The 23,693-nt window shown below is 42.5% G+C and overlaps 1 protein-coding gene across 1 annotated transcript in view; it reads right to left on the bottom strand.

The window, feature by feature from the left end:
* Nucleotides 1-3,384: 3,384 nt before the first annotated feature.
* Nucleotides 3,385-23,693, bottom strand: part of mgat5b (alpha-1,6-mannosylglycoprotein 6-beta-N-acetylglucosaminyltransferase B) — a 55,964-nt gene continuing 35,655 nt past the window's right edge. The window contains exons 10-17 of the mRNA XM_078284509.1: nucleotides 21,896-22,029; nucleotides 20,587-20,717; nucleotides 17,624-17,779; nucleotides 17,320-17,466; nucleotides 17,006-17,122; nucleotides 14,871-14,945; nucleotides 5,926-6,197; nucleotides 3,385-4,143 (exon numbers count right to left, since the gene is read on the bottom strand). Of these exons, the coding sequence (XP_078140635.1) occupies nucleotides 3,945-4,143; nucleotides 5,926-6,197; nucleotides 14,871-14,945; nucleotides 17,006-17,122; nucleotides 17,320-17,466; nucleotides 17,624-17,779; nucleotides 20,587-20,717; nucleotides 21,896-22,029 (1,231 nt within the window). The 3' untranslated portion in view covers nucleotides 3,385-3,944. The remainder of the gene's footprint in view (nucleotides 4,144-5,925; nucleotides 6,198-14,870; nucleotides 14,946-17,005; nucleotides 17,123-17,319; nucleotides 17,467-17,623; nucleotides 17,780-20,586; nucleotides 20,718-21,895; nucleotides 22,030-23,693) is intronic.

Below are 23,693 nucleotides of genomic sequence, written 5' to 3'. Positions count from 1 at the left end.
TAAACCAGCCATAGATACACAATCAAATATGGATGAAGAGAGTCATCGTCAACTGAATGCTGCATGGTAAAATTGATCTTTATACCGGCAGGCTGGCTGAGCCAGACCTGTGGCCTTTGAGAGTTCAAGCAGACCCTCAGACACTCAGACTGATCCATAACAGGGTGGGGGGGGCATCCGGCTGGGGTTGAACAGGCTGTTAGGACGAACACCTGCAAAGAGAACATTGAGAGATAGTTTTTATCTGCAGGCTGTAAGAGAGCCATCGGTTGGTTTCGGCTATATCTACTTTAGATGCGAGAAATTGACTTCTCAGTCTGTGCCAGTCCCTACTTGTGTTAATCCTTTCTTAACAGGAACTTGATGTAACATTTTAAGTGGTGAATCGTTGAAATAGAGAGGAGCCTCGTAGTTCTTCAGTTCTGTGTAGCTCAATAGAAAACTACTTCACTGTAGGTGCAGCACTGTAGCTCTTGCCCCCAAGGAACCAAAACGAACTAAAATAAATATACTATTTCAGAAAACTCCAGCATTGATATTCTTTTTTTCTATGCTGTACAACTTTAAATCTCAGAGGTTTTGGTTTCGACACCTGAGTTCCCGCCACAAAAGGAGGCAAACAGCCACGGCCCAAAAAGGTTCAAAGCCTTCCTGACTACTTTTCCACCCCCCTGCTACCTCACACTCCATATTCCTATTCCTTTGGTTTTTGCAGATCAAGAGGAAGTTTAATATTAGTTCAGAGATAATAAAAGAGAGGGGAAATGGGCACATCTTGAATGCTCTTTCTATCAGTCTTAAGTGACAATAGCACCATCATTAAATGAAAACTGGCAAATTCCAATTCTGTCTTTTGAGGATGTCTCATTAAAATCCTCTTATCTTAGTGGAGGGTTTCAGCTTCAGTGGAGCAGCAGCTCAGATGATAATGACTTTGGTGACATTGCAGCCATTCTGTGTATATTATAGACAACTCCATCTGTAAAGGCGGCTTGAAAAAGCGGTGAATATGCAACTCCCATCAATACTTTGAATTCCATGCAGTCCACACAGATCAACAATGGCAAAATCAAACATCAGAGAGAAACGGATTACAAATAACAATGGACATGTGCAATGTTGCTACGGTGCCACGCAGGATGTTAGTCATGAGAAATATCTATGCTCGTCTCGGAAGACTCTCTGCCACCAAACCTTTTGTGGAGAGCCCAGCACACACTGGTGATAGCACACTCCATCTGAGATAAAAAAAAAAAAAGAGAAATCTGTCAGAAGTGTGCAGAGTGGGTACAAGTGCAGCGCTGTCTGTTGAAGGAGCTTTACTTTTTAAGTTGAGGCTTGAGGGCTTTGCAAGTTTGCTGGTAGACATCCGCAGTGTTTCTGGGCCCTGGGGGTTCAGCTTTTCATTTCTGTATTCCCCCCTGCTGTGATGGTGGAACTCTCTCTTACCTGCTGGGAGGAGAGATGCAACACAAATGGCACCGAAATCTTAATTTGCAATACAAGAGAACCAGAGGGAAAAGAAATAGCAGGGAGGAATGAATCAGAGGAACGTTTGGATGGCAACTTTACCTGACAGAGCGTTTCTTGATTGGGTGCATGAATGTATGATTGTCTGACTGCGGTCACCAAGTTGAAGAGAGGTTTATCACCGGCACACTATTTCCTTTTAACTGTGAAGTGAATATTAAGTGAACTTTTGAAATGCTGCAAAAAATAAAATGTGAATTTGGTGCATGACCATCAGCTGGGTTGAAACAAATGAATAGGCTTCCTGAATGCAGATCATACAATGCAGCACAACCAGAAACAAGTACAGACAGCACACTGTGCACAACAATGTGCTTTGTTATAAAATGTCAGCTTATGTGTTGTCTCATAAAAATATTAAGCTATATGTATTGCCCTACTGTGCATAACTGTATCACATCAGTCCATGCAAACAAATGACAAAGAACCCCGAATAAAATAGAAAATGCTGTACGCCATGATGAAGTTTGATCGCGCCCAGCAGGTATAGAGGAGAGGAGTGTCTCACCCTGATGGACTTGAACTTTCCTGTTGATGACCATGTAAAAACACATCCATGGCAAAATAGAAAGTCTATCAAGAATTGCTCAATATTGGGCAAGTTGTTATTGTACTGTCAGCTAATATTGACCATATTATGCTGTCTGCAGACGCAAAAACAGAAATACACATGGCAATATTCTAATGCACAAACTAATGGCCATACTGTACAAGCACAACATGGCAGCAACAGTGTGTATGACATCGTCGGGAGGTGATGGTGGATATTTTACACCATTTTGATAAATGCGTTTCCATTGCTATTTATCTACAGTACATAATTTCTTTATTGACAAAAAGTCTATTGCCTCAAGCGAGCACAAAAACCTTTGAGAGTAAATTTTGAAGAAATTTTATTGTAATTTGCCAATTCCACTGTGCCTTTCCTAAGCAGATACAGCATAATTGGATGGAAACCCAGCTGTGTGGTTTGTAATAAGCCCTGTGGTACTCTATGGAGCTAGAACTAGGGGGCTATGTTCAATCCAGCACTCCTCAGTCTTAAACCCTCCTCAGCCTCCCTGAGGCTTTGGATGGCATTTATCCTTTTGCCAGCACCAGCCTAGTCCATAAAAGCAAACCCTGTGGCCTTATCTGTCTGGCCACAATCATATGGCACCTGATTTATGAGGGAAATGCCAAAATAACATTTAGATCTGGTAAGTTGGAAAAGCTGTGATTTTATCTGTCACTACCTCACATTAGTGGCTATAATACTGCTGCTCATCTCTTATTGCCTCTGGGTCCACTTGTGCCTCTGTACTTGAGACAAATGGTTTTGTTATCAAAGACAATATGTTTAATTAGCAATGACTACTACACAAAATAGGACTCTATAGAGTCCTATTTTGGGTCTATAGAGAATGGCAAGAATACGACATCTTTTCTTCAGGAGAAAGATAAATCTCTACTGCAGTCAGAGCGGTGCAGGAGCCAAGACATCCAAAATGTTGATGCAGGAATATACGCACCTCTGGCAACACGAACACAATAGTCATCCTGTATCCAAGTACTGCTTCATAAACTAAATGAGTCTGAGCCAGCAGCGCTTGCATATAAATCACCAACGCTGAAAGAAGTAATTAGGATATTTCCCTACACTTGGCTTTGTGAAATTGACCAAAAATTGATTGATGACATCTTACAATTTAATTGACTCTTTCTACTTGCTGAAAAGCAATGAATTATAATCATTTCAACACACGTCCTATAACAAAGAATGATCAAATTCATCAATTTTCCTGTGTTTTATTAAACAACACTTATGTACAAATATATTCATTACAGGACATGGAAAATAGTACATCTCAACATACTGTAAATGGCTTTGGGTGCATCTAGTACAAATATCCAAACTCCACAATGATAAGTATATACACAACACTGAGTAAACACACTTGTGAGAACTTAAGAGTTTCAGTCAAGCATTGCAACGTTTTTAACAAGGCTTTCCTTTTTGATTGCTCGTGATTTCTTTACTAGTCTAAATGATCCGTCAAATGACACATGTGGTCATTACTTTTGTAAAGACTCTGGTCCTAATGCACCCATGTAAACCTTTAAACTGAAGCAGCTTCAAACCCACCAGAACAAGAGTACAATCATGCAATTCCCTGAGAAGCGTTGATCTTCTATAAAACCTCCTTGGTTGCCACGTTGCCTACTTTGGCAGCCATTTTGTGTTGGATTCTGCACAATGGCACTGAGCCTCAGGTCTAGACTAAGGACTAGACTTATTTCCGTGTCATTTATGCATCATTTCACCATGGAATCCCCTTGTCCCACTTCAAGGAGGGGCTCCTGGGACAGCCTGGCGTACTTCAGTCCAGCCAGACATGAGAGGGAGAGTCTCCATCCGCCAGGTCGTCCGCTGGTCATAGGCATTCCCTGCACAGTGCCACCTGGCCGTTGCGATAGTCCCTGCAGGGGCAAAGGCGCTGGTACTTGGCACTGGCGCCGGCACAGCTGAACAGCAGCGGATCCTTCTGCAGGCCACATTCAGCATGTTCTGCTGAGAAGGCAGGGAAGAGGTGGTTCATCTCCAACTCCACTCCCTCACACTGCAGGTCCAGCCTGGGAAACAAAGAGAGAGGAGGAGGGCAGACTTTATGGTGCACTTACACTGTAGCTCTAAAGCTCCTGGAATAATTATACTAATTAATTATTCCCATTCATTCATTATTTAAAGTTTAAAGGGTATCAACTATTATTCACGTAATATGTCTAATGTTAAATGTAGCAGGAATGCCTCTAGGGCCTTGGGGAGTGAAGGGAAATGATGTAGGGACAGAGGGAGCTAGCGTTGTTCTCTATGCCTTGTACATACTCTATGCGTACGAGTATTTGGTGATTGCGTGTATGCTTTAACTTACAATCATGTCACACTTAGCAATTTGGCAATAGAGTTTTTGGGGAGACCACAGAGAGCTAATGAAAGGCAATGCATTTCCTACAGCCTTGTTTTAAGTGAGGAGTGCAGTATTGAGGGAGAGCTGGTGGATGCCGTACAGGCACGCCATTGTAGTACGTTGTGTGGTACGCCAGCTTTCTTAGTATTATACCTTTATCGCCAAGCAGTAGCTTCACTTGTAGCACAAATACTTCTATATCCTAGACAGTTTTATTCATGCTGTTCCCATTTTGCTGTAGTCTCCAGTCACCCACTTCTTTCGTTTGTAGCAGGTAGAAATACTTTCAATATTAGCTTTTGGTTTTGTGCAATGCGTGAATGTTATGTGGTTTTAAATGTCTTTTTTTTTTTTTAAGGTTAAAGGGCCTGTTAGCGTTATTTGTTTTTGTCTTCATGCCGTCTTGACAATGTGCAATATCTAAATATTCATGTGGGCAATATGCAATATTTGATGATTTGCTGTGGTTGCAAGGGCTCATTGCAAGCGTTGGGACCCGTTCCCCATTTTGGGACCCTGGTTTGCTGTGTTATTGCTATTCATTTATTTTAGAGATGCGCAGAGGTGTGTAGAGATATTCATAATGATACGGTGTGGTTCGTGCTAGCCTGCTATCTGAACATATGTAGTGATATTCTGCTGTGTCAGGCCTTTGGCCATCTCCACTAGATATTTGTTTGTAGTGTTTCACATGCCTCCAGCATTTCCTGGCCTCCCTTCTAGGCCGCTCCACCACTGTTAAGCCAGTTATCTGTGCCTTACAGGCCTCGTCTGCCCGGGGCCCAGGTCCCTTCAACTCCAGCCCCTTTATTGCCACAAAGCCCTGATAGCGGTTACTCCCTTCAGCTCTATATATCACCTTTACTTAGGAGGAACCTTGTGTCAATACATTGGCATGTATTTTTAACATTAAAAATTTAAATGAATTGTGGTTTGTCCCCTAACAGTCACCTGTTAGGGGAACCTGGTCTTAGTTAATGGGGGCTCTTTACCATCTTCAAGGAATGGCTGCATGGTCTAGTGGCTAGTGCATAGTGCCTTGCATGGTACCTTACAATTATGTTGCATTACGAATGTTTTTTTAAACCAAGAAATACATATAAGTCACTGTGATTTACTACACAGTGTGTTTCCACGGACTTGCTGTACAGTAGAAACAAATGAAAAAATAAACATGGGCCATATTAATCTACATTAGGGCTGCACAATATGACAATCATATTGTGACTATTTTGCTGAAAATTTTAATTGCAATATAAATTGCAGTACAGTATACAGACACAGATTTTTCAGTGTTTTAGATTTTACAATGTGCACTTTCATGTATTAGCCAGAAATTGGGCTCAGCACCAGAATACCATGTTTAGAAGTACATTTTGAGCACCCATCACTCTGATGAAACACCACAACTGTTATTGCAAAGTATCCAACTGAAGAGGCATCTTACGCGCTAAAGGCCTCCTTAATGTTGATGAAGCGATGCAAGGCTGGTTCGCAGATCAGGCCTGCACTCTGGCATGCCTCCACACACGACTGGCCTTCCAGCGAGGTCAGCAGCCGCAGTGCACTGAGGGGCGGCCAGGAGGTGAAGGAGCTGGCATTGGAGGCCCAGGCCAGGATGCTAGAGTTGGGAAGGAGGATGAAAGGGCTGGGAGGGCTGCCCAGCCAAATCCTAGAGGCATTTACTGGGGGAAACGGAGCTTCAGGAGAACAAAAGTCCTGCAGGTAAAAAGATACGATATCGCTAATCAGCAATATATTCAGTATTGCACTGAGTACACTTTTACCAATCAGCTAAAAAAACCCACTATATAATTCACTGCAGAGCAGTGGACTTAGTTCGATACAGATCCTACATTCAGCTTAGCTACACCTTCAACTTTGTGATAGCTGATATAGGAAATAATTAAAGAACCATTACTATACAAATGTGCTTATTGGAACCGACAAGTCATCGTCAATCTTCCAGGAAATGATATGAATGCAGTTATGCCACCAAGTATCAAATGAGGTTTAGGGGTAGAATTAAGCCTGGTGAGAGGTCTGATTAGATTCCTCCCCCAGCTGGGGCTATTCATAAGACCCAGGTAATAACATTTCTCTGACATCTCCCTCTGGCCTCCAGACCCGTATATTAAAGAGGCTCCCCGCGACCGAAAGCAATAACTAGGCCTCCAATCTCTCCATCTCTCCTGCACTTCCACTCTTCCTCCAAACAGATACACTTTCCCCACACACACACACACTTTCCCCACACACACACACACACACACACACACACACACACACACCAGGGCTGCTCATCAGGACGATGAGCGAGGACGGGCAAGGGCAAGAGACGGAGAGGTACAGTAGAGAGGTAGATTTGTATTTGTATCTGTATTTGCTCAACAAACCAAAATTATTTGGATTTGTATCTGTATTTGGATGAATCTGTTTCAAATGCAATGTCAAAAGTTTTTTTTTCCTTGTAGTCATTGCTATTGCTGAGATATTAAGCATTCAATTCATGGTTTTACAATGATGTATCAATAAAGTATAAAAAGAGATAATTCACTTTTGACTGAGAAACAAACAAACCCCGCCTCCTTCTCCTCTGAGTTCAATGAGAAAAGCCAGTCAAGTTCTTTTCAGTGGAACATTTTCTCCACGATATAAGCATAAACTTCTGAATATGAAAACACAACGAAGGAACAAATATTCACTATTATTTGTGCTTTGCCAAATATGGTATTCATATTGGGAGCATCCCTATAATTGGTTGAGCGAGAGAAAGAAATAAGGGAGGAGAAAATAAGGAGAAAGAAATAGAATAGAGAGTGCGAGAGCGATACAGAGAGAGCGAGAGAGAGAGAGAGAGAGAGAGAGAGAGAGAGATACAAACACACAAACACAGAGAAGAAGCTCTCAGAGGGAGAGACAAAGCTGTCATAAGGGCGGCCACAGCGGGCTTGGAGCACTGCCTGTGGAGGGAGGTGAGAGGAGGTTACAGTCGGAGATATCACAAGGATGAGAGATTCAGGAAGGAGGTAGAAAAAGGGGTTAAGGGAGGGTAAGACAGGTGAGTGACTTCGGAAGTTGAAAAAGAAAGATAGGGGAAATTGGAAGAGAGAAGTGGGGAGAGGGGAGGTAAGAAAGCGAGGAGAGAGAAAGGAGGAGAGACGTGCTGATTGGGAGTCTGAGCTCGTACAGGCCAGGCAGGCAGTCACAGTCTCAGTCAGTCACGGCACGTTGAGTATGCCGTGCGCATGAGCGTGTGTGTTTGTGTGCATTTGTGACAGACAGGGAGAGATGGCGAAGGGGGAAAGACAGTGTCAGGGCTGGGCCCGGGCAGAGCAGAGGCTAATGCATTTCCTCAACTTGCCACTGCCATGGCCATGACCGTATCGCCTGCCAGACACTATACCAATCATCATGGCATGATGGATATACCAGAGAATGATAACATGTGTAATTGTGGGGCAAAATATTCAAGAAAGTTTGATGACGGACAGGCTACCTTGGCTGATTCATGTTTGTGTGTGTGTGTGTGTGTGTGTGTGTGTGTGTGTGTGTGTGTGTGTGTGTGTGTGTGTATGTGTAGTCTGTGTGGTGTTTGTTTTTTCTTTCATCACTAACCTAGAGGGGTTTCATTGAGTCACAAATTAGTCATTGTGCCAGTCTATTATGCAGACAGGTTGCTAGAGGGTGCTTCCATCTACAAGGGATGTCACAACCGACCCAGGCAGCGTAACTGAGGAATAAATACTGTGGCCAAGCAGCACCAGCTCATGTTTAATCCCTCCTCTATTTTAACCACCGGTTGTGACCTCCCCCCCAAAAAATCTGGGGGCTCATCCGGTATTAGCCCCCCCCCTTATGGAAAGGTGCTAATAACTACAGGGTCCTTATTTTCAGCTTCCTGGGCCAGTGCGCCAGATGTGGTCGCTCTGTGAGAACTACGGTGAAACAGTCAGCAGCAGCTTCATCTACTGACCAGCTTTGCCAAAACCGACGTGTTGAACAAGCTTGAATCCTCATGCGTTGAGAAAGTGGGAGAGGACATGCCAGGTGTGGGTACTCTTTGATCTCATTGTTGACCTGAGGAGTGAACTGAGGAGCACAGATTACTACAGGACAGTCCGCATGATTGCCTTATGTGACCTCATCGATGAACTGCAAGCACCACCAACAGCTGTTGGAGAGGACTATGAATTTGTGACAGACACTGAGGTGGCAGTGTCATCATCAGAGTGTTCAAACAGGGCCATCACAAGTGGTTGCTGATCATGTGACTTGTGTGGTAAAGTTGATGGATCACAGTGAGTGGTGCTATACCAACACCAGGACAACAAACTGTGAATCATTGGATACGGATCACAGACACTGACACCTGCTGAGAGAAATTACTGCTGGCATTCTCGAAAACATGAGTTCTTGGCACTCAAATGGGCCATTTGTGATAAAGTCCAAGACTATTTACACATATGATAACCCATTTAACCTATGACCTGAGTACGTGACACTGAATGTTTCTCGCCACAGGTGGATTGGCGAGTTAGCAGACTTTCAATTAAACATCAAGTGTAGGCCACGAAAGATGAATGCAGATGCCGACACATTGTCAACATATCCAAGTAATCCTTCAAGATTAAATGGGTGAGCATTCCAAAACAATGTCACCAGAGGTTGTGCCTGAAGTGAGTACAGGAAGCACAGTGGCACAAGGAAATAAGATTCCTTGGGCACCTGCATTACAACTTAATAGCGAGGATGAGGACAATCCTAATTGATGTCACACTCTGACAAACTGAAAACTGCCCATGTCGTCATGAGTTTTCATGACGACATGGGGAATGTTGGGGCAAGGTGATCCAGCTTGCCCGCGAAAGGTTTTATTCACCCAGCAAGCAGCAAGACATAGAGTACTATGTGAAAAAGACATGTGCCTGCATCAAGCAAGTTTTCTTGTATGGAAGAGCTCCTACGCTACCTTCCGATTTGCTTTGCAAACCCAAGAAAAAATCTGAGACATGTAACCATCAGACTTTTGCAGATAAGTGGCCAGACAACATGAGAGCTGCATACCAAATTGCCACTGACAACAGTCAGAATCGTCAGAAAAGGGCAAGAAACAGTATGACAGATCCATGAGAGGTGCTACTCTCCAGTCAGGCAGAGAGTAGTGAAGAATCTCTCAGAAGGACAAGGTTCAGGTAAAATGCGCGGCTACTAGGAGAAGGTAGTGCACTGTTTTGTGGAAAGACTGGGGGCCAGTATATAAAGTACAGCCAGCGAGAGGTAATAAGGCTCTGTGTGAGCTTCACAGGAATCTCCTGTTACAAGCAAAAAACTTGGCCCTGGAAGAATTCCCCATGGAGGGAGAGATGAGGAAAGAAAGAGAGAAGACAGAGACAAGCAACAACGGGTAGCTCTGATGAGAAAGAGTATGCCTACCAGCATGATCTCTGGAGCAGAATCACCTGCTATAGTTTTGTGAGGCCTCAGAAACAAGGATCCAACGTGCCACAGCAAGCTTCTCAAAATCAGTCCATGGAGCTGAGACAACTCGGGACTAGGAGGAAGTTCAGGATGGGCCGTAGTTACTAGAACCACAAGAGGTGGCAGGCAGACACAACGATGTGAGAAGATCCCTACAGAGAGAGGCAGAGCAAGATAAAGACTAATCTGATCTGGCCAGGGGTATTCACCTGTCTGCCAGGGTGAGCCAAAAGTATGCAGGTTTCCGTTCCAACCAAAGACTACAGCAGGTGATTTCACTGATTAGTTCCTCCTCTCTGTTTGAAGGTGTGCTAATCAGTGAAATCACCTGGTGCAGAAGTAAGCTTGCTTACGCCTGGTCTGCCCATATGTCAGTGCTTATTCCCTTCCCTTATTCACACTCAGCCTTACTGTTACAATTGCTACTGGTAGGAGACAAACTTTAAAATGGGGGAGAGTGTAAAGGGTTGGAAAGCTAGCTTCTAGCAACCGGGGTGAGGATTAAGCGCCCGTTGAGAGGCAGAGACAGCCAGGTGTGGCCCAGGTGCACCAAATTAACCTCCCTACGTATGCGTCACCCTCAGTAGTTGTAGGAAGAGACAATGGCTCATCCACACAGAGACCAGCCCAAGCACTGAACGAGGGAAGCAAGCCCATACATGTGGCCTGAAAAGGCTGCGGTCAGATGGACTCAACCCCACGAAGGGAACATTCATTCAGAGACTGTTAAATGTACCGCTAAATGCTCGTCATCATCCTCGTTAAGAGGGTGATTTTCAAGAAATATTATTCTGCCTAAACAGCAATGAAAAACCGCTGCATGAACAGTTCAAACTTTAGTCCGCTCACAAAGGCGCTGATTGGCTTGATTGTTTCCGTTGAAGCAACACCAGACTCTGAATTGCTTGACAAAAAAATCAGCGGGGGGGATGCGTCCCCTCCAATGTTCAAAGTAGGCAAAATTGTCAATAAAAGTGACGGTTCACATGCGCCGTCTTTTGGGCGCGCAAATCCATTATTTTCAATGTAGGCGCACTGCAGATGCACTGAAAAGTGAGAGCGCTGCGGTCGCGGTGCGCACGCGTCTTTTTTTCTGGCCCGATCATGACTTTTTGGAACGCTGCAAGCGCACCACGTCACATAGCCTGAAAGCCTGAAATGAAGGTCAAATGAAGGTCCAGGATCTACCGGTGATATTCTCTGTACTGTATTTTTACTGAATCCTATACGGCCGACGCACAGTATCCTGGCGCTCGGCCAAATTCATATGCCACGTCATCATTCATCCAGTTTGTTTGTGATACGGGACATTCACTATCGAAACTAACCCTAACCCTAACCCTAACCCATGTCATCAATCACCAAGCATGCCAATCATATCCCAACCTCATCCCAAACTAGACGCTGCCTTGTGTTTGATACCTCTAGCATTTTGACTAGTAATAATGTAATACAAGATATCTTCAATTTGCATTTTGACTAGTCATAATGTAATTAGAGATACCTTAAATTATCATTTTGACTAGTCATAATGTAATGAGATATCTTAAATTAGCATTTTGATTAGCCATAATGTAATAAAATATATCTTAAATTAGCATTTCGACTGGTCATAATGAAATGAGAAATATCTTAAATTAGCATTAAGACTAGTCATAATGTAATAAAAGATATCTTAAATTACACATTACATTACATTATGACTAGCCAAAATGCTACTTTAAAATATTTCACATATCTGTAATGAGAACTACTGGAACTACCACTACTAGGCCTATACTGCTGCAGCAGCTGTAGTAGTAGCAGCAGCAGCAGCAGCAGCAGCAGTGTTGTTGCTTGCCACTACTGACTAATACCACCTGGCTTAACGGGACTGCTGCAGCAACAGGAGTAGCAGCACCCACCGCATTCCCTGGAGCCCCTGCTAAAGCTCTTACTGTGGGCTTTGACAAGGGCCTACGACACGACACGACACGACACGACAGCACTTGATTATTAGGGAAATTCAGGGAAGCTTGCCTTCGCTAACCGCCAAAGAGAGCCTCTTGCCGCAGTCCAAGCATCAGCTTTACCAGCGCCCAGGGGAGCATACCTTACCGTGGTAAGGTATGAAGCTCAAGACCTCAAACAAGGCCTTTTATGCCCTGAGCTGCTGCGACCAAACACGTCAGAATTCTGATTGTGATGTCATCAGTGCAGCTGAGACAGGCTCTGATTGGTAGAGCAGAGTCCAGCTCCATCCAATGATGTCATAATCAATTAGAACGGTGAAGCGAAGCCGTGTTCTGATTGGTGGAGGTGAAACAGTGGGCCAAGCTGCCGACTGAATGCCAAAAATGTGTTTGGGTTATTTGAAATGATATTTAGCCTATTACGTAGAACTTTACTGGTCCCATGCCATTGTAATGGGCATGGTCAGCATTCACAGACCTGAAAGACTTGCATTAGGGCTGCACGATATTGGAAAAAACTGACATTGCAATATTTTTTTTTTCTGCGATATATAAATATCGCAGATATGAAAAAATACAGGAATTTTCACCAAATGACTTGAATAGCTCTATCAAGCCTTGCCCCTTTAAGAAGGTGGCCTTGTGGGTAACCTGCACGGGTGACGTAGTAGGAAGTGAGTGTGTTTTTAGCCGCAGCCAGAGTGAGTTGCAGGATGCTAAGTGAGTAAAGTTAGCATAGTTAGCGGGAAAAGAGCTTAGAGCGTCACCGAGAGGCCGTGCATTATGTCCGCTGCTGTACCGAAATAAAGTGCCAGTTCTCCACTGCAGAGTTGGTCCGGACTCTTAGTAAAAAGCTTGTTACCAGCTACGAGCCAGGCTAAGGTAAAATAGGCTAGCACAACACCAGAGGCTTCCCAACTACGGTTCAGGGCCGCGAAAGCTGGAAAGGTAACATACGCTACTCTTATAACAAACTAGGGCTGGGCGATTAATCGAATTTTATTTTCGATTACGATTTTGGCTTCCCACGATTATGAAAACAAGAAAATCGAGATAAAACGATTTTTATGCCTCATTCCGTTTAGCAATGTTGCTCTCGTTTTGTCTTGTGTTGTAAATCCAGCGCACCCCTTTCCTCCGCAACGGTGCGCTCCGCTCCGCCCCTCCTCCAAAGCCCAAACATGCTGTGGTATAGTTTCAGCTGGAGTCGGTAACAGAGAGCCGGCCGGCGCGTTTCTCCGTTTATTTTTAAACCTTCCTTGGTAGAAGATGACAGAAAGAGAGCCGTTGGTCGACAGGAAAGGTAAAAAAAAAAAAAATCATTGGTGTGGAAACACTGTACAGACCCACGGTGCGTGTTCAATTGCACTGAAGCACTGCGACATGGTTAAATTACCTAATTCCACTAACGTTACTTAAATACCACGAGGTAACGTTAAAGTCACCTACCGTTTAAGTCTGTAGGGCAGCGAAGACAAGTTACTGTCTACAAATCCCCATTACTGACTGTGGTATGTTAAGTTTCACTTTTGTTTTCACACCGCGAGACCCCAAATTACAGACGTGATGTGATGCGACATCAGTCAGTCAGGTGCCTCTGTTACCTGACTAAGTGACTGACTGAAAGAATATAGAGATATAGTTTACCAATATGTTGAATATTTTGCAGTAGGTTGTGACAGTGCACTACAACATAGTCGGTGTTATTTATTTTTTATATATTATTTATTTTAGTTATTTATTTATCTCATTTTTTTTAACTTTTATTTATTTATTTATTTGCATTTATTTCTTTGTTTTTCAGTTCAATTATATTTAAAGTTCAAAGAAATCCAATGGGTTTTTTTTAAAAGTTCAATAAATGCATGATGTTCCCAAAGTCAATGAGTAATCGTGTTAAATAATCGTGATCTCAATATCAATCAAAATAATCGTGATTATGATTTTTGCCATAATCGTGCAGCCCTATAACAAACCCTGAAATCGGAGTAAATTATGTTATATCAGACAGACTTCTCTTGTAGATTAGTCATGGAAAATGAGAACCGTGCGAGTTTTCCTTTTGTATCAAGCAGCAAAAAAGTTGTAGCATGACGTGTTTGAGTTAATTTGCCTTACTTGACATGGCACGTCCTGCGATGTGACTATTGCGCATGCGCACATCGCGATGACGATGCTGAAACGATATATCGTGCAGCCCTAACTTGCATCTTGACTTGCAATTATGAAGATTTATAGTAAACCCTGAAAGACTTGTGACTTCAGAGTTGGCTTGGACTTGCACCAAATTACTTAAAAACTCTGCTGTCTAATAGCTGGACCATAAACACCTGTAGCCACACACTAATGGTGACTGCTGTTTGAATAGATGCATCACTTCAATAACATTTAACACACACACACACACACACACACGCACACAATGTTATGGTACCTGTGGGGTGGGGTGGGGTTAATAAACTCTGTTGAATAATTTTAATTGTATCAGTCTCAAGTTCTCATTAATTATCTTCTGGATTATATTGTAATGTGCTTTACATTAGCTTGCTCTCATGTGACTTGGTAGATGTGAAAATGTGAGTTAATGGAGCATTAAAGATCCACAATACAATGCGAGTGGTCTTTAAACAAGAGAATGTAATATGTGTGCAGTCATGCATGTTTCATGTAGGATAGTTGGTTGTGTTGATCTTTACTCCATTGTTAAGATTTATGTAGTTACCCTTTTTTCCAAGTAGACACATTACAATGTAAAAGAAAAAATATATAACTAATAGAGAAAAGGATGGTATTAAAAAGCTTAGGCTTTACTGTATTCAAGAAAGCTCAACAGTGATGCCAAAGTCTGTAGAATTGACACCCCAATGTTTTAGACACAATTACGCCACTGTCTATTACAGTATTATACTAAGGCACAAATGCATCTACGAAGCTACTGCTGTCCAACTGTGAAACCCACCTGGTTCTGAATGTAGGCATGAACTCTTTCAAGCATACCCTCACAGGTGTACTCATAGGGCAAGAATGGCTCCACCTGCAAATACATGTGAGAGAGAGAGAGCGAGAGCGAGAGAGAGTGTCACACACCAATGCCCACATGACCAAGCCACTATAATTACAGGAACTGAGCATCTGATTGTTAATCAAAGCTGACATATTCATTAGTGTAATTGTGAACGGCTCATATCTCGCCACGAGCCTCACATTGAAATCAATGACCTAATACATCACAGGTGACAGCCTTGAAAATTGATTTCATTATTTTTAGCAGTGACCATATCAATATGTCAAACAATGGATTAAACTGACAATGAATTACAGGTCGTCCACTACTGACAATGCTAATGTTTAAGTGTGTTCTAGGGTCCTATGGGTTCATTAATCTGTCTCACTGTTAAGGGTCATTCATTCACTGTTTGACTTCTGAAGAAGAAGATGGATTAAAATTCACTGACTTACACTGATCAGTACATTTTCGTATTTCATACTAACTGTGTCATAGATATCTGTACATGCTGTGATGGCATGAATGCCAGCAGAATACAATGGTGAGAGGAAGACATACACGTTCACTGACAGTGTAAAGAGAAATAGAGTGTGGGTTGATGTCCACGGGGAAAGGTTTATAATAATTCCTGCATTATTAAACCTGTTGTGGTTAGATTACATCAATAATTACAACATGTCAGGGTAGGATACATTCAGTTGGCGCATATGGTGAATACCCAGCCCAGAACACCTCCTAAGATGCCCCCAATAGTAGCTAAAGTGAGATCTCATTGTTCCATCAGGCCACTAAAGCACTCAGGCTTTCAAATTGATAAATGGCTCCTTTTAGTGCTCTGTTCCTTTTAGCGCTCTCTTATTAGTTTATTTCATCTGAGTTTAATGAAATGTATCTGGCACCTCATCAGCAATTCCACAATGCAATTTGCCTTTTGGGCATCTTCATATAATAGAATGTGAGAGCGAAACAGGGGGGAAAAAAACAATCCATAGAGGGTGATTGGAATTCAGCAGTGGAACACATTTAAAAAATTACTGTACAATTTACATATCTAAACTGACTGCGTTGCTTGTCTGCAAAAATACCTGAGCAACATGCACAATCACAGGGCATGGAATTAAGCTCTGAAAGTGGGTGAGTCCAGAAAACAGACCACTATAGCCCAGTTAGCAAGTGAGACTGGGCAGCTGATTCTCAATCCCATGCATGAATCTACTCCAACATTTAATTAAGGTGTCACAAAAATTTCAGTGCTTCTCAGTCAGCTGTCTGTATTCATTCACTCATTTATACAGGGATGTTTGAAAAGGTTAAACTATTAAAACATTAAAACATGGTTTGGGCAAAAAGTATTTATAAAGGGAGAGGATTCAAAAGAGATAGATATTTATAAGAATGAGATGGGATGTTTACATTTGCAGATGTGTCAATGTTATGGAAAGCTGCTGTTAGTTCTTTTAAATCCTTTTAATGTGAGGCACTATTGCCCAGTCACTCTGCAGGCCTGGCCTCTCTTCCCCTTTCCCTGATGATCCACTGTTTATGCATTCACCAATACCATCACCGCCTATGCTGCATTTCGCCTGTCTCAGCAGTAAACATGAGCTCTATTTAACACACCTGGCAGGTAGAGGCACACATGCATCTCGGCACTGCAACAGGGCCGATTGGCTATGGCTTGGCGTGTTGATCTAGTGACAGATTGAGCACAGCATGATTGATTAATATGATCTGCAGCAGACAATGCTTAGCGCCTGTGGGGCAGCCCTCTGGAAAGCTGCCACGCAAACCCAGGTGTGGGCACAGTTTACCTACTGAGCCGCTCAATATCTCAAGCAATTAGTAGTGCAGAGAGCGGAGAGGGAGCCAGCTAAGCATTTTGCTGTAATGTCGGATCCCATGATTAAGAGCTCTATTAAGGGCTGTGGGCCTCATAAGTGGGTCAAACCAGACTAGGAAGTCTGTGAGAGCAAATTGTGCCTCTCTCCTACACTACTGTACAATAACGTGAAGTATATTGTAGTAGGCTACAATACAGGAATTTCAGCTCCATAATTATTTTGCTCAATGAGTGAAAATGAACATACATTTGTCCTCATGATCTCACGGATGGCGGTGTCAAACTCTTCGGAGTTGTTGAAGTCGACTGTGATGACATGCGGCCTGCCAATATACTGCTCTGCATAGGGATGCTGAGAGGACACCTGAGGGAAGAATGAATGAGATATATTCACTATCACAATAAAAGTTCAAATTTAGATAATGGTGTACGTGGCATGTATTCAATGCATTTTTTAATATGCATGTGATCAGAATCCCCAAAATGTTAACCATTATTGTATGATATTGAAAGTGCTGGAAATAGCTTGTCCATGACTAGGATAAAGACGAGGATATCTACCTTTCTGGAGGTGGGCTTCCCTCTGAAGAACTCATGATTGAGGGAACTATGGGACGGATTAAACTTGGGTTGCAGGAAGATGCAGCCATTGGCTATGGCCTCTAAAGGGGCGGGGCCTTCGTACGGGAAACCAAATCCGATGAACAGCTTAGGGAAATGAAAAGGAAGAAAAGGTGAAGGTGAACACTACAAGGTCAACTCTGCAAAAGCATAAAAATATCAACATTTGAATATGAACCAGAAATTGCGCATGCGATAAGCTGAGCATCTTCACACCCAGTGAAAGCCTCGGTCGTATTCCCACCTTGGCCTTCCTAAGGAGCTGCTGCAGCTCCTGCTGAGGCAGCAGACCGTGGTTCTTGACAAAGGCAGGCACCTCCGGGGGGCGCTGTGTCTCATAGTACACCGTCCCATGGATCTCCATGTAGCGATGCAGAATGGCTAGGAATTTTTCTTTACCCTTTGGAGACATAGATTGATAACACGGTCGATACACTGCTCCTCATAAGACTAAAAGCAATTAATGGACTAATAGAAATGAGCAAATTTACCCCACAGCATGCAGGCATCACTGACTCGATTGTGTTCAATCTATCCTGTCTAAACTCAAGCTGAGTCTCTCACTTGACTGTACGGACGCTACAGTATACCTGAGAACGCTAGCAACGCACTTACTGACATTGGAGCGAGAAAGTCAGGATCTGCTGCTCACACTGACTACTGGTTAGTACAGACGTCGTCGACAGCAAGACCAAATTCCACTTAGAGAAAGCCCTCTCACCCAGGAGAGAAGGCCTGTTGGGGATGGTCATTTGTAGCTGTCACTTTGTACTGCAGAGTGGATAGGTATCCCCTGCAGCACACAGACTGACAGACTGCTATGACTAGTTAAAAGAGGCAATCCGATTCATCTATATTAGACAGCACCACTGCAGAATAAAGGGCAAATGAGAAAAGCCAGGAAGTGTTGGGGAAGGCAAAGGCTTTACCCAAGGCTGAGCAGCATTATTGGTCAGTGGTAATGAGGCAAGCAGAACCTGATCTAATGAGCTGAGTCTGCCCTCGTTAGCACTAACAAATACAACCAATCAACATTATCGTAATTGGTAACTATCCCGTACCTGTAGAGCATTAATGATTCATGAAAGGCTCAAATCATCATCGTATATTTTCTGTACTGCTCCGTAGGACATCGTTTGTCTGCTCAAGTCTTTTCATCATGGCAAAACTGTATTAGTTTATGTAAAAATGAGTTTCCGGTAGAATGCTATGAATTATTTACTAACGTTAAGTCTTCAAGGCATAAATCTTTCATAGATGACGGCCGAGTGTTACTCCTCGTTTTTCATCTAGGGCCATTTTAATGTTTTGGTACTTTCTTTTACTGAATCTTTATTTTTGACATAATTTTAGGATATCATTTTTGCATTGTGTTCATTGTACTTTTTAGTACACCAGAATACAGACTGGAGTATTATCACATGGGATAATATACTTGAATTGCTGTACAATAGCCTTAGTATAAGCTGTTTTGTCTCTATGTGTTGAAAACCATTCCTCACATGAAAACTCTTTCATTCATTTGAAACTTGTATAAATGTTGTAAAATATTGTAAAGGATGTTCATCTACAGTATGTTAGAGAGGAAGTTAATATTTTTACTTAACAGAGAAAGATCTTATGAGATATTTCACATAATTGAATAGAAGTCATTGTAAAGAAGCTCAAAGTTCCTGAAGCTGAGAGAACATACATTACTTTAGGTTAGCAGTGTATCAGTCCAATATAGAAATGGCTGAAGTCTGCAGAGAACCAGGAAGAAGAGAAGTCCTGAGGTTTCTGATGGGATCCGTGGTTTGAATAAACCTTAGAATACTAACTATGATTATTTCAAGTGGAATATATAAGTTTCCCGAGTTGAAATTCAAAAGTTACTGGGCTGTTACACATGATTTCAAGTATATATCAAGCCTACACGCCTGAAGTGGAACGAAAAGTGCAAGTAAAAGTCCAGAAACCGTCATAGTGTGAGTTTCACTGACGCAACGTTGAAGAATTCAATAATGCCCATGAAATTCAGGTGTACTTACTTGAAGCTGTGTGGATCCATCAATGATGCATCATGGGATGATGAATACAGAATAGCATGGGGTAAGAACAGGAGTACGAAGAGGAGGGAAGCAAGGAAGGAGAGAGAGGGAGGTGTAGAGCAAGAGAGAGAATATGACATGCAGTATTAGTCATTTTTCCCTCATAGCACACTTGCAGGTATGGGGCAGCCCAAAATCTGACACATGCACCTTAAACTGAGGTGGAGGAAGAGGAGGAGGAGGAAGAGGAAGAGGCTGCCAACAATGAGGTGGTATTCACTGTCTGGGGAGACCCAAACACAACTGGAATTTACATGGCAATCTTTCAAATTCACAAATGTTACATTGCACCTCAAGTCGTCCTGAGAGAGAGAGAGAGGGGGTTCAGTGGCAGCGCAGGAACAAAGGCTCAGTGAGATTCAAGTGAACCAAACCTTGGGGGAAGCTGCTGCACACATCAAAGTTAAGAGTGGGAAGCCTTGCCAGTAGCTCGGAGGGAAAATTTACTCTAAACAAAAACAATTGCTCCTCCACCATCACACTTCAGGGGATATTCCTGGTGGATTAACTTGTTTGCAAAAAATGTAAGATAAGTAGTTGGTGTTTCAGCGTGCATGAGTAGGGTTTCTAAGGAAAGGGATATTCAGTAGTCCTCAAAATTTTTATTTATTTTAGGGATTTTTTTTAATTTTTAACCAGGCAGGTCAATTAAGAACAAATTCTTATTTACAATGACGGCCTGGCGAGAGGAAAAAAGGACCTCTCGAAGGGTAAGGGATACACAAAAAAAAAATTACTAAAGCAAGCAAAAGAGACATGCAAGACAAAAAAAAAACAATCCAGATAATTAAATAGAGAATTAATGGCTCGCATAAATGACTTTGGAAATAACAACGAAAATACACTGAAAAAAATACAATTCAGAGAGACTGGGTTCTGCTGAATTAAGTAACAGCAGGTTTAAGACTGTGAATCAGTCACAATCAATTTATCCCTGCTACAATGCACAGTGGAAATCTTTAACATCTTTAAGAACGCATAATGTCAACATATTATGAATCCACTCAGAGCTGTAGAATGACCCCTATCCTAGATTAGACATACACATCAAGATTTTAACTGAATATGACCAAATATTATTGACAGTGTGTCAGGGATTAATGTTTATGAGACTGACCTTCCACATACTGGCTTCTTTGCCATACACAACAGCCATATTGTCCACCTTGTTCCTCTGAATGTTCAGCCTCTCCGTATCGTTCAGCTCCTCTGCCACAAAGCCCATAAATGAGTTGTCTGGAGTGTGGGCTGCCAAGGACAAACAAAGCAGTCGGCAATATAGCATTACAAATCAAGTTTCATGTCTCAATAAAAGTGATTAAGCTAAAGGGGGAGGGGGGGACTTGTGGTGAGAGCTCCGCAACTCAGACTGCTGTAATTGTGGAGAATAAAAAGGAGCAGTGTTTGAGTTCTTTAATATGCCACAGCTTACTCAAGACACAAGACAACACCATGAGTGGTGGCACATGAAAGGGAAATCTACTATAGCCAGGAGATGTCAAGTGGTGAGGAGAAACACAAACATTATTTCCAGTCCATTTTCAAACCCGAGATGAAAGCTGACATCTTGCCGAGTGTCGGGCTTGTGATAACAGCAAGTATTTTCATAACAGCGGGGCTGCCCATGCTCACTGAGTTAATTGGAAGAGTACACAAACAGCTGAAATTTCTTCTGCCAGCAATTTCATCAAATGTACTGTGAGTGTGTGTGTGTGCGTGTGTTTTTGTGCCTGTGTGCATGCATATGTGCTGATGTGTGTGGTGTGTGTTTGGCCCGTGGTGCCCGGCCCCCAGTGTGTAGCTCTAGGCATCTGTGCAGGCACAGCTGTTATGAACGTCTCTGGGTTCTCCTGATCTCTTTCTGCCCCAAAGCCTCGCCTGTGTGGAGCCTAAGGCCTAGACAAGCTCACGCCATTTGTGTGCGTGCACGCTCACATACACACACACCTCCAAATACACACATCAAAACACTTCATGGTTTTGAAATAGAATTATTTTTAGAAATATACACTACTAGTCAAAAGCTTGGACACACTACATTTTTCTTTATCTTTACTATTTTCCACATTTTAGAATAATAGTGAAGACATCAAATGGAATTATGCAGTGACCACAAAAGTGTTAAACAATCTTATATTTCAGATTCTTTAAAGTAGCCGCCCTTTGCCTTGATGGAAAGGCAAAGGCTTTGGAAAGAAATACATACATAGGCATCAACTTCACTATTTATGTTTGTCTAAAAAACATTGTTTTTAAGCTTTAGATCAAAATGGCTTTAAGATAATGAAAAACATAGTTCATTCAATCAGGTGTGTCCAAACCTTTCAATTCAGTTCAAACATTTCCTCTATACAGATGTGCATCCTCAACCTCAGCAAGTCTAAAATGTGAAGTTGTACTGCAGTATCAAATCAAAGTCCACATACGGAACATGGTCATGTACTGCTTGCAGTGGAGGTTCCAGTAGCCCCAGTTGGTTCTGTAGCCATGCAGAGTGGCGTACTCCTCATGGTTGTAGGCAGGCTCAGTGCCAAAGGTGTCAATCACTCTAATGTGGCACCTGGGACAAGATAAGAACATGGGCTAACATTAGAACAAAGACATCTGTTGCTGTCGCTTTCAAATAATATAGTCGCATCTGGATGAGAGAGAGAAAGTGAAAAAAAAAATGAAAAAAATCATTCCATTACCTTGTTGCACATCACCTAACAGGTGCACAATAATCATCAGTCTGCAAGTTAACATGCTCCCAGAATTAGACCATAATGGCAACATAAATGACAAGAGGTAAATCCACATCAAACAATTATCACTTTCTATGAAAAGTCACGTCAAACAAACAATATCGTCATGAGTTATGGGTGCTCATCTCAGCAGCAGAGCAGTCCCTTGTTCTCAGAGTTCTGGCTTGTAAAGCCGTCAGTGGTGATGGATGCTCATGTCTCCTGCCAGTCGTCCCTGAGCCAGCAGAGCTTAGACAGGCCTCAAGGTGAGAGGAGCGGGGCTTAAATCACAGCCTTGTTTAGAGCCACCACAGGGCCCCCTGCTGGAGCACAGCATATGACACAAGCTAGAAGAACGGGCTGAGCCGAAACCGAGTCAACCATGTGGACCAGTGCTCTCTCCCAAACACACTGTAAGAAGATACAAAATGCTCCCTGTCTCCATTGGATGGGAAATGCTTAAAATTCTCTCTGATATTGTTGAGGTATCATATCAACAGGGAATAGATTGCTTCATCTGCATCAACATAACAACATCATAACTTGTTTTGTGTTGATGTCTCACCTGATCAGACTCAAACAGATAAAGTAGAGTGGAACAAAAGAGAAATGAAGCGTTTGAAGCGTTCTACAGTGAGTGGCTTGAGAGGAGGCAAGACGGTGGTTATATCACCAAACTTTATCAGCACTGAATACTCAGACTGAGGAGGAAATCAATGACTGTAATCTGATCAGTGAAGATTTATCAATACCCTGCACCTCCGATCAGTCTCAGGGGCTGGAGAGGAAATGAAGGTATCGGCGTGTCACTCTGTGACAGTTGATAAGTATTGGTCGATCAACTGACCTTGGACAGATGCTGATGGGAATCGACGGAGGCTTTCACTGCTGTGCAGCGGCTGTGCAAAGGCTCAGTTTAAGAGGAATTCAAAAAAGCAGGATGATTGATTGTAAAATGTGTTTAGAGATTTAGAGTAAATCAAAAAGCTGGAGGAAAGCCCCATTCATTGTGAAATGTATACACCTGCTTCCTAGCTATTTAAGGGGTGTAGCCCCTTCTGCTCTTATACATTCAGAGGCAAGAAGGATGAATAGCTGGAGTGAAAACAGACTGCAATGCAGCTCCACATTATAATGTAACAACTGCGTTGCACCCCAGATAATCAACATCTGAAACAGCATTTTCACAGTGCTATCACTTGAAACCTTTGGTTTTCTATTTCTTTCTTTTTTTAGTAACATATTTTTCTTATGGTATTGCAGTTTGCATAAAAAGCTGTTTGCATTGTTTTTCCTGTTTGCATAAAAAGATGATTTACTTGTAAAATGCGCTGCCTAGCAAGAAATAAAGAACCAAAACTTTCACTGTATATCATCAAGATGCAGAGCTTGCAGCTGCTCCGTTGATAAAGAGAGGGGGAACGGCTTTGTGGACAGATTAGTTTGGTTGAGCATTTACAATCAAGTGAGCTGTATTTCATAAAATAGCACTATTAACTCT

The sequence above is a fragment of the Centroberyx gerrardi genome, chromosome 7, assembly GCF_048128805.1.
Source record: "Centroberyx gerrardi isolate f3 chromosome 7, fCenGer3.hap1.cur.20231027, whole genome shotgun sequence".
NCBI lineage: Eukaryota > Metazoa > Chordata > Actinopteri > Beryciformes > Berycidae > Centroberyx > Centroberyx gerrardi.
Note: the sequence above shows the minus strand (reverse complement) of the source record. Positions and strands in the feature narration are given on the sequence as shown.